At 41.4% G+C, this 11,558-nt stretch overlaps 1 protein-coding gene and 1 long non-coding RNA gene across 5 annotated transcripts; one reads left to right on the top strand and one right to left on the bottom strand.

The window, feature by feature from the left end:
- Positions 1-277: 277 nt before the first annotated feature.
- LOC110524496 (aurora kinase B) lies at positions 278-8,559 on the bottom strand. Of its 4 annotated transcripts, none has more exons than XM_021604218.3 (9): positions 8,126-8,559; positions 7,922-7,960; positions 7,577-7,661; positions 7,403-7,451; positions 7,088-7,276; positions 6,387-6,525; positions 5,961-6,109; positions 4,107-4,281; positions 278-997 (listed from the first exon to the last, which is right to left on the bottom strand). In XM_021604218.3, exons 1-9 carry the CDS (start codon positions 8,132-8,134, stop codon positions 824-826), a joined length of 1,008 nt encoding a protein of 335 aa, XP_021459893.1. In that variant the 5' UTR covers positions 8,135-8,559; the 3' UTR covers positions 278-823. The 4 variants fall into 4 exon arrangements, with proteins under 4 accessions (XP_021459893.1, XP_021459911.1, XP_021459885.1 ...); XM_021604236.3 differs by having other exon boundaries at positions 7,577-7,628; positions 8,126-8,371; XM_021604210.3 differs by having other exon boundaries at positions 7,088-7,279; positions 8,126-8,252.
- LOC149985560 (uncharacterized) lies at positions 8,368-9,922 on the top strand. The gene is made up of 3 exons (XR_016495805.1): positions 8,368-8,521; positions 9,087-9,263; positions 9,710-9,922. It is a non-coding gene; the product is annotated as an uncharacterized LOC149985560 (long non-coding RNA).
- Positions 9,923-11,558: the final 1,636 nt, after the last annotated feature.

Here is an 11,558-nt window from a genome sequence, read left to right as displayed (position 1 = left end):
GAGGTTCTCACATAGGTGTTCCTTTTGTCCAGGTGGGAAAGGGCAGTTTGATTGATTAATCTTTGGATCTGTTGGAGCGGTATGCGAGTTGGAGTGGGTCTAGGGTATCCGGGAGGATGCTGTTGATGTGATCCATGACCAGCCTTTCCAAGGTGGTAAGATATGCATTTTGGCAGGTAAAATTGCATAACTTCAATTAATCCTTGCAACACTTTTGCACCATCTCAAACACTGACTTCAAGGTATTTATTTGTGGCGCAAACATCAGGCAGGAGAGTTTAAGGTTCCCTCACAGTTGGGATGATTTTTATTTCAAAACAGTTGCACAAGGAAATTTCAGATACATAAACTTTGCTTGTAGATGCCGTTATTTACACATGCTGTACAAAAACTGAAAATACTTTAGTTAGTAGACAGACATCCTCTTCTTGAAATCCATTTAAGAATTATAAAAGCAATCATCCTTATTCTCAATGGCCTTCCTAATTTCTACCAGTAGAGAGCAGCCTTAACCTGTTCTTGGTGTAAATTGAAATATAAAATGACAGTAATCTAGTTCAGGTTTTCCCAAAACCCCCCCCCCCTCAGATCTTAGAAATCAGAGAAATTAGAAGCTAAAAGACCACTCTAAACCCTGTGGATGAAGATTGCCCAGGTAACAAAAAAAGTGTGAAACCCTTAAGTGGAGAAGGAAAAAAAGAAACAAAACATATCACCATAGTCCCCCACTCAGGTAGAAGGCAGACTGGAACCGTGAATAGATTTGTCTCTTTGGTGCTTTTAGGGTTTCTTAGCAGTTTGTAACAGGCTGGAACAACTGACGTTAGGGTTTCTTGAGAGGAAAGGCAGGAGGTAGGACCCGCCGTGAGTTGTTTTTCACCCATGGGTGGTCAATTACATTCCGCAGCGGCAGCCGCTTGGAGGGGCTGTGGCGGAGCAGCTTAGAGATCAGGTCCCTAGCCCCGTCGGACACCACTTTGGGGAACTGCAGGTCCACCTGAGACATTGAGGGAGGAGATGTCCTTAATCACTGTTCATACCTATGCATTGGTTACTGGATGAATTGATCAATCAATCTCTGAATAAATTACAACTAGGTTGCATAAAAGCATTTTCTATATAGCAGATACTTAAAAAAGGTGCTACACATTTGTTGTGGAATTTTTGCATTGTAATTTCAGAAAATGTCGATCTCTGGCACTAACAGTGGAATGATGGTGTTTCATAGTATAACTTATCCTCCAGTGTTGTAACTGGTGGTGATATTCGGCTATTGATTTCTCTCAAGGTATCGGTTGTCAAACTGGGAAAGCTTTTCTGACTATGTGGCTGTTTCCCCTAGTGGAAATTGCTGTCATTTTGTGGTTGCTAAATTGCTAGTGTAGGAATCATTGTACCATCAAATATCTTTCATACATACAGTTGAAGTCGGAAGTTTACATACACTTTAAGTTGGCGTCATTAATATGAGGTTTTTCAACCATTCCACACATTTCTTGTTAAGAAACTATAGTTTTGGAAAGACGGTTAGGACATCTACTTCGTGCATGTCAAGTCATTTTTCCAACAATTGTTTACAGACATTATTTCACTTCTAATTATTCACTGTACCACAATTCCAGTGGGTCAGAAGATTACATACACTAAGTTGACTGCCTTTAAAGAGCTTGGAGAATTACCCAGAATGTTGTCATGGCTTTAGAAGCTTCTGTTAGGCTAATTGGCATGATTTGAGTCAATTGGAGGTGTACCTGTGGATGTATTTCAAGGTCTACCTTCAAACTCTGCATCTTTGCTTGACATCATGGGAAAATCAAAAGAAATCAGCCAAGCCGCTCAGCAAGGAAGAAACCAATGCTTCAAAACCATAAAAAAAGCCAGACTACGGTTTGCAACTGCACATGGGGACAAAGATCATACTTTCTGGTGAAATATCCTCTGGTCTGATGAAACAAAAATAGAATTGTTTGGCTCGTTATGTTTGGAGGAAAATGGGGGGATGCTTGCAAGCTGAAGAACACCATCCCAACCGTGAAGCATGGGGGGTGGCAGCATCATGTGGTGGGTGTGCTTTGCTGCAGGAGGGACTGGTGCACTTCAAAATAGATGGCATCATGAGGCACAAAAATTATGTGGATATATTGAAGCAACGTCGAGACAGTCAGGAAGTCGAAGCTTGGTCGCAAATGGGTCTTCCAAATGGACAATGACCCCAAGCATACTTCCAAAGTTGTGGCAAAATGGCTTAAGGACAACAAATTTAAGGTATTGGAGTGGCCACCACAAAGCCCTGACCTCAATCCCATAGACGATTTGTGGGCAGAACTGAAAAAGCGTTTGCGAGCAAGGTCTACAAAACTGACTCAAGTTACACCAGCTCTGTCAGGAGGAATGGACCAAAATTTACCCAACTTATTGTGGGAAGCTTGTGGAAGGCTACTCGAAACGTTTGACCCAAGTTAAACAATTTAAAGGCAATGCTACTAAATACTAATTGAGTGCATTTAAAACAACTGACCCACTGGGAATGTGATTAAGAAATAAAAAGCTGAAATAAAATCACTTATTCTGACATTTCACAGTCTTAAAATAAAGTGGTGATCCTAACTGACCTAGGACAGGGGAGTTTTACTAGGATTAAAATGTCAGGAACTCTGAAAAACTGAGTTTAAATGTATTTGGCTAAGGTGTATGTAAACAGAAATGCAGCCCCAAACTTGCAAAGAGCCTCCACCATGAGTCACTTACCTGCAGACACTCATTCGTGTACCGCTGTCCAGCCCTTTGGCTGTAGCAGAAGGCAGTTTATTTGCTGAATGGTTTCAAATGGACTCATCAGGCAAGAGCACCTGTTGACATTTTTCTGCATCCCCGTGCCTGTGTTTTCGTGCATAGTTGAGTCAATTGGCCTCGTTTCCACATTGGAGGTATGGCTTTTTGGCCACATGTCTTCCATGAAGGCCACTTCTGACCAGACTTCTCTGGACAGTAGATGGGTGTACCAGGGTCCCACGGTTTTCTGTCAATTCTGAGCTGATGGCACTGCTGGACATCTTCCGATTGCGAAGGTAAGTAAGCATCTCATCTGCTGCAGTAAGTTTCCTTGGCCGACCACTGTGTCTACAGCCCTCAACGTTGCCTGTTTCCTTTGTGCTTCTTCAAAAGAGCTTGGACATCACATCTAGAAAGCCTAGTCTGCCTTAATTTCTGCCCGGGTGAGACCTTGCTGATAACTACCTTTTGTCTTGTTGCTGGGCTCAGTCTTGTCGTGGTGTATGATTTTTGACAGTAATCCGTCTACAGCAACCTCACCTTGTTAGCAGAGTTTGGCTGTTCCTCAACCAGTTTTATTCCTCCTACACAGCCGTTTCTGTTAATGATCGTGTTTCAACCTACATATTGAATTGATGATCATTAGCAACGGTTTGGTATAATTGTTTAAATCATACGCCTGACAGTATGCCTACAAAATCCCCGAATTTGTGCGAGTGTACCTAGAAGAATTTGTGCTGTTTTGAAGGCAACGGGTGGTCACACTAAATATGGATTTGATTTAGATTTCTGTTCACCCACTGCATTTAGTTAATTGATTAATATCATCCATGTCTATTTTTGGTCCACTAGTGTCAAACAGCAGTAAAAACTATATATTTTTTGTTAATGAAAAATATATGGTCATAGCGATTTAGACCGCTAAAGGCCCTGAAGCTTCTGTGCATGATTCTTTACGCAGTCTCTGCTCTACTTGTAGAGAACAGGCTACTCTATGGTTGCTCGCTGCACATCAGTCAAAACCCTGTAGGCTACTTCAAAAACACTAACTCAAGATCTAAATGCATATATATCCCCACGAAATTGATTAAGATCAAATGGTTGGTATGCAGATGCTGCATGGACTAGTCACATAAAACGTAAATTAGCATTCACAATTGACAGTGAGAAATGTGATGACAGGTTCTTGACAGTAGAGCAGAGATTGTGTGCAAAGTAGAGAATCTCGCACATGCACAGAAGCGTCGGGATCTTTAGCTGTTAGGAAGAGGGGTCCGGAAAAGTCCGATCCGCAGCCTCTGCCAACAAGTTAACGACCATCTAAAAATGCAAACCTTTGTGATGCGCTTGTACGTTTCAGAGTTGCTGGCGGTTTCAAAAGGGGGGTTGCCAACTAGGCACTCATAGCAGAGCACCCCGATGCACCACAAGTCCACCTTCTCATCGTGGGGCTTTCCCTCAATCATCTCTGGGGGCAGGTAGTCCAGTGTTCCACACATTGTATGGCGCCTAGAGGGGCAAGTCAACAAATTACATAAGTGATAGGGTTTATAGACTGACCCATATGTACAAAATAGACTGTCAAGATGAAGAGGAAGGAAAAACATGTCTCAGTGAATTAATGACTGAATACAAAGGCTGACCCTAATTATTTGATGTTGGTGGAGGAAGATTTTTTTTGTCAGGCAGTAGCAAATATATAAACTCAACAAAAAATAAAAAAATAAATAGGGGGGGCCCTTTTTCAGGACCCCATCTTTCAAACAATTCTTAAATTCAAATAACTTCAGATCTTCATTTTAAAGGGTTTAAACACCATTTCCCATGCTTGTTCAATGAACCATAAACAATGAACATGCATCTGTGGAAAGGTTGTTAAGACACTAACAGATGGTAGGAAATTAAGGTCACAGTTATGAAAACTTAGGACACTAAAGAGGCCTTTCTACTGAATCTGAAAAACACCAAAAGGAAAGATGCCCAGGGTCCCTGCTCATCTGTGTGAACGTGCATTTGGTATGCTGCAAGGAGGCATGAAGACGGCAGATGTGGCCAGGGAAATACATTGACAGGCAGACCCTGCGAGGCAACTGCCCTAGTTACATCAGGAACGCACAATCCCCCCACCAGGATGGGATCACCACAATAGGATGAGAGAGGCTGGACTGAGGGCTTGTAGGCCTGTTGTAAGGCAGGTCCTCACCAGACATCACCGGCAACAACGTCACCTATGGGCACAAACCCACCGTCGCTGGACCAGACAGGACTGGTAAAAAGTGCTCTTCACTGATAAGTCAAGTCATGGTTGTGTCATGGTTGTGGTTGTGTCGGATTCGCGTTTATCGTCAAAGGAAGGAATGAGCGTTACACAGAGGCCTGTACTCTGGAGCGGGATCAATTTGGAGGTGGAGGGTCCGTCATGGTCTGGGGCGGTGTGTCACAGCATCATCGGACTGAGCTTGTCGTCATTGCAGGCAATCTCAATGCTGTGCGTTACAGGGAAGACAATCCCCCAGAAATGTCCAGGAACTTGCAGGTGCCTTGGAGGAAGAGTGGGGTAACATCTCACAGCACAAACTGGCAAATCTGGTGCAGTCCATGAGGAGATGCGCTGCAGTACTTAATGCAACTGGTGGCCACACCAGATACTGACTTATTTTTTATTTTGACCCCCCTTGTTCAGGGACACATTATTCCATTTCTGTTAGTCGCATGTCTGTGGAACTTGTTCAGTTTGTCTGTTGTTGAATCTGTTCCATATAAATATTTACACGTTAAGTTTGCTGAAAATAAACAGTTGACAGTGAGAGGACTTTTTGTTATTGCTTAGTTTAGTTGATTTTTATTACAAACATAGTTTGTCTATAGAAAAATACACATTTTAAGTGGCAAATCAATTGGTCGGAAGAACAGACGACTTTCAGTCGACCAAGATTTGTCGGGGACAGCCATATTGAGTGCGGTCACATTCAGTTTTTTGCTGGGATCCGTTTGAGCAAGACGAGGCTAAGAATCACATCACTAGTCGCTTGATCACATAATGAGTAGGTATTTGGAACACAAGGTGATTTGTCGATTAGCAATTCTGCGCAATCTGCCTACAACATAAAACACACATTGTACCAAAAGTAAATGCTGTGAAGGCAAACATATTAGGCTGGAGAGGGTTCTGTTCAGGGTTCCCTCACCTTAGGGATGGTGCGTGGACAGACCAGCCAAAGTCTGCTATCTTCAGCTCTCCCCGGAATCCCAGCAGCAGGTTCTCAGGCTTGATGTCCCGATGGATCACCTTTCTCTCATGGCAGTACAGCAGCGCATCAGACAACTCCTCCATGTACTGACAAAGAACATTTGACACATATTTGACTATTACAATGGATTTAAAATGCTAAGAAAGTCATGTCAGCCTCATGAATCTACCTGCCAAAACTAGTCCATTGTAGGAATATTCATATCAAGTTAATTATTTTAGCATCTATAAACCAAAAAACACCTTTCAGTTACAAAATGTTACGATTGGAGGGGTTCTTGGGCAAATACAGAGTGAAATAAAACAAACGATTAGTAAGAATAGATTAATTATAAATAGCCCGCAACACTGATCCCTGTCTTACTGTAGCAGTGCGCTGGTCATCAAAGCGACCACATTTCTGCAGCTCTTTGTACATCTCCCCCCGCGGCGCGTACTCCAGGATTAGGAAGACCCTGGTGCGGTCATGAAAGTAGTTGTAGAAGTGCAGGATGTTGGGGTGTCTAAAGGAGGGCGGAGAGAGCAAGGATTTAATCTCAGTTTTCCCATAATCGGAACAATTAACACAATGAACTAAAGGAATTTATGGTCAGTTTCAAAAGTGAACCAAATTAAGTACATTGCATGATATTGGTTTTGGCTTTTTTTCTTCCATGGCAAAAATGAAAACACAAAGCAGACCACACATGTAAAATAGTGTGCTGTAGCTTGGAAAATAAATTTGACTCTGGATGACAACATAATGATGTTTGTTTCCAACATCAGGGCTGTTTTCCCAAATAAGTTAAATCCCCTTCTTGTGTTGTTTCCTTGCCACAATACTAACGAGAATCACAATACTGGTATTGTTCCAGACATAATGTTGGTGGTAATCAACATGCCACAACATTGCCTGCAGAAACACAATAGTAAGGCAATTTCAACCCATACTACTACATTCAAAAGGGCTGGTTTTCCACAAAATATCCATTGAAAATACATTTCATTCCAGTATTATGTTTCAATCTGTGACTCAGAAACCACCCCTTTAAAAATTGAATAAAAGTCTAAATCAAAACTATTGACCTAAGGTGGGACTGAATCTCAATCTCCCTCCTGAGCTGGTGCTCCACGCCCTCTTTCTCCATCTGAGACTTGAAGAGCACCTTCAGCGCCACGATGAAGTCCAGCTTCTTATCCCGGGCCAGGTAAACGTTCCCAAACTTGCCTTTTCCGAGTGGCCGCCCAATGTCAAAGTCATTGATGGTGAATTTCCTGCTTAAAAGAAACAGAAGTTGCTAAACCACAACTTCAATGTACAAATATTTTACATAAGAAAATTGGTATTTTAGACTAAACACATTTAGTGTCAGGTGGTGTATTGTTTGATAGAATATTTACTTTGCTAGAGCTGCACTGGATGAAGACGTGGCAAGCTCTTTCCCAGGACCTAAGGATATAGGGATACAGAATTTTGCAACAGAAATGGTGGTGTATTATATTGAGGTGGTGTGATGTGGCATCTGAAAAGTTATAGAAACACCGCAGGCAAACATAGTAGCTACAGAAATGTACCTGTAATTGCTTTTTTGTCTGTAGCGTCTGGTGCAGAGGGCATCTGAACTCGCTGAGGACCCAAAGAAACAATTGGAGTTGCAATCTATCGTATAGAAAAAAATATCCTAGATTAAACCCAATTGCCTCCAACTTCCCAGTACTGGTACAACGTTCTGAATTGTCATTTGAATGTAATACATTCATTCAAATGGTAGCTAACTAGCTAGACAGCTAAAACGGACATTAGCGTTAACTAGCCAACATTATTTGCTAGTTACGTTAACGTTAGACACAACGCGCTCAAATTTCAGATGGAAAGGATGGAAGCAAAAATAGAAAAAACATATTTGTAGCAAAACCTACCGGTCTGTGTAGCCCTTTAGGATCACAATTCTCCTTATTCTGCAAAGAGATTTAATAGTTTATCAAGTACTTCAAGTTAGCTCCACAATTGAGCTAATTTTAGCTATCCAACGCCATTCTCAAACAACGCTGGATAGCTAGCTATTAGCTAGAGACAACAGCAATGTGGGAAGAACCTTGATAAATGAACAATTAAACTCATACCTGCATCATACTGATGTATGTGACACAAAGCAAAACGTTATTACGATAATTCTGAAAGCAAACGTTACACTGTCGTCTGCTTCGACCGCCAATGTTTTAAAGACACTGTGTTGTCGTGTGTGATTGGCTACCAAATGTATAACTCCTTGTCGATTGGTCAGATCAGCAGTAACCCGTCCAATTGGTGGCAGTAGTGCACCATTAACATTGGATGCCAACCGTCGTTGAACCCCACCGAAGAAGAAGAAGAAGCTCAGCGGTGACGCGCTTCCGTTTTACTTCCTATCGGACTGCGTTTTCTCAAAGACTATGTTGACAAGAAATTCGAGTGACCGCTCTAACAATGGAAATACATGTTCTTCAATATAGAAGGCAGGCGGGAGGAAACAAGATCAGGTGGGACCTTTCTAGACAATAAAATAGCAGATATGCGTGTGTACAACGGGCATAGAGATCAGTGGAGGCGCTGAGGGGAGGATGGCTCATTATAATGGCTGGAACGGAGTAAATGGAATGGCATTGAACAAATGCGTTCCATTCCATTAGCTCCGTTCCAGCCATTATTTGATACCATTCCACAAATTCCTCTCCAGCTATTACCACAAACCTGTCCTCCCTTAAGGTGCCACCAACCTCCTGTGAAAGAGATGTATAGGGGACAAATCTTTGCCATTATCGCGCCTGTGACAGCATGGGCAGCACCATTGAAAGTAATCAATTTTCTTCTTCATTGACTGCTTGCTCCCAACTTATAGGAATCCCCACCCAGTTGACGACTTTAAAATGGTGGAAGCCCTCAATGGCAATGTTCATGCTAAAATGGGTTATATCCATGATGAGTCCTGTTGATGGCGCCGGAAGAGATGGGTGCCGTTTTACTGGCTCCTAACCAATTGTGCCATTGTGTGTGTTTTTTTTACGTTATTTGTAACTTACTTTGTATGTAATGTTTCTGCCACAGTCTCTTATGACCGAAAAGAGCTTCTGGATATCAGGACAGCGATTACTCACCTCGTACTGGACAAAGATTTTTTATTTAACGAGTCGGACGCAAGGCCCAAATCCCCGTCATTCACATGAAGAAGAGATGGAGATATCGGGGACGGAGTTCGGGTGCCTTGTAAGGATCCGACAGCGAGTGAGTAATCCCCCTCTACCATCAATCCTATTAGCCAACATGCAAATGTTGGGGTAGGTTCCTTGTTCCTTGTCAATAATTTGCTTATTGGTAAAATCAGCAATCAGACAATATCTTTAAGTAAATCAATCAAAAACCTTTATTAATGCAATTGCAGACAGAAGTTGACAATGAGAACATAGCATGCATGTTTCCGAGTAAGTTCTGCAAAATAGGAAAGGGTCCAAGTTGCTTTAATGTGCTTGCAGTCAACCCCTAGTGATGTAACTGCCTATGTCAACACCTTCTACTCATGAGACCAATCACATGCATATACAGTTATACAAACTTGCAGCAGAGACGATGTTTCCAGTGTTTTCTAAGGGCTCAGCAGTAATTTCCCACTCCCCAAGTTGCTTTATAGTGGTATGTCTGACTAGTTTCGTATCTCTTTCACTCCCCTGCAGGGTTCTGTGTCTATTAGAAGTCGACCGATTATGATTTTTCAACGCCAATACCGATATTATTATTGGAGGACCAAAAAAAGCTGATACCAATTTATCAGCTGATTTTTATATAAATATTTGTAATAATGACAATTACAGCAATATTGAATGAACATTGTACACTTTGATTTTAACTTAATATAATACATCAAAATCAATTTGGTCTCAAATAAATAATGAAACATGTTCAATTTGGTTTAAATAATGCAAAAACAAAGTGTTGGAGAAGAAAGTAAAAGTGCAATATGTGCCATGTAAAAAAGCTAACATTTAAGTTCCTTGCTCAGAAAATGAGAACATATGAAAGCTGGTGGTTCCTTTTAACATGAGTCTTCAATATTCCCAGGTAAGAAGTTTTAGGTTGTAGTTATTATAGGACTATTTCTCTCTATACCATTTGTATTTCATACACCTTTGACTATTGGAAGTTCTAATGGGTACTTTAGTATTGCCAGCCTAATCTCGGGAGTTGATAGGCTTGAAGTCATAAACAGCGCAATGCCTGAAGCATAGCGAAGAGCTGCTGGCAAACGCAGTGAAGTGCTGTTTGAATGAATGCTCACGAGCCTGCTGCTGCCTACCACCGCTCAGTCAGACTGCTCTATCAAATCATAGACTTAATTACACACAGAAATACGAGCCTTAGGTCATTAATATGGTCAAACATGGAAGCTATAATTCCGAAACCAAAACGTTTATTCTTTCAGTGAAATACGGAACCGTTCCGTATTTTATCTAACGTCCATAAGTCTAAATATTGCTGTTACATTACACAACCTTTAATGTTATGTCATAATTATGTAAAATTCTGGAAAATTAGTTCGCAACGAGCCAGGCGGCCCAAACTGTCGCATATTCTCTGACTGCGTGCAATGAACGCAAGATAAGTGATTTAATTTTCCTAGTTTAATATTGCCTGCTAACATGAATTTATTTTAACTAAATATGCAGGTACATTTGTGCAACGATTGTGCTTTTTTCGCAAATGCGCATTTGTTAAATCATCCCCCGTTTCGCGAAGTTGGCTGTCTTTGTTAGGAATAAATAGTCTTCACACAGAACGCAAGAGAAATCGGCCCTAATTAATCGGCCATTACGATTAATCGGTCGACCTCTAGAGTCAATGAATCTCTTTCAGCCTTGAGGCGCTTTCTCACAGACAATCTGTTTTGACTGCAATAACTCACACATCTCTCAGACCATTTCTTATAAGAAGCAGAGACTAGAAAAGAACTGTGGAACAATATTAAACCTTATAATGCATATATATATATATTAGTCCAGGATCCTATAAATGTATTGGGGGAGGAATCTTATAGCCCTTCCCCTTCTATTAATACAACATAAGCATAATAAATTATTATAATACCTCAATCATTGGATAACAAAATTGATGAGCTCCCATCAAGACTATCCTACCAACGGGACATTAAAAACGGTAATATCTTGTGTTTCACCGAGTCGTGGCTGAACAACGACATGGATAAGATACAGCTGGCTGGGTTTTCGGTCCATCGACAAGATAGAACAGCTGCCTCCGGTAAGACAAGGGGTGGCGGTCTGGGTCTATTTGTAAATAACAGCTGGTGTTTTTGCTCGCCTGAGGTTGAGAGTTTTCCTCTATATTTTTCGTAACTATCTATTAACCACCACAAACCGATGCTGGCACTAAGACGGCACTCAACGACCTGTATAAGGCCATAAGCCAAGAAGAAAATGCTCATTCAGAGGCCGCGCTCCTAGTGGCCGGGGACCTTAATGCAGGGAAACTTAAATCCATTTTACCTCATTTCTACCAGCATGTTAAATG

This window comes from Oncorhynchus mykiss, chromosome 1 (assembly GCF_057628025.1).
Source record: "Oncorhynchus mykiss isolate SJ-2025 chromosome 1, ASM5762802v1, whole genome shotgun sequence".
In the NCBI taxonomy this organism is placed as follows: domain Eukaryota; kingdom Metazoa; phylum Chordata; class Actinopteri; order Salmoniformes; family Salmonidae; genus Oncorhynchus; species Oncorhynchus mykiss.
The sequence above is the reverse complement of the archived record's forward strand: the minus strand, read 5'-3'. Positions and strand labels throughout refer to the sequence as shown.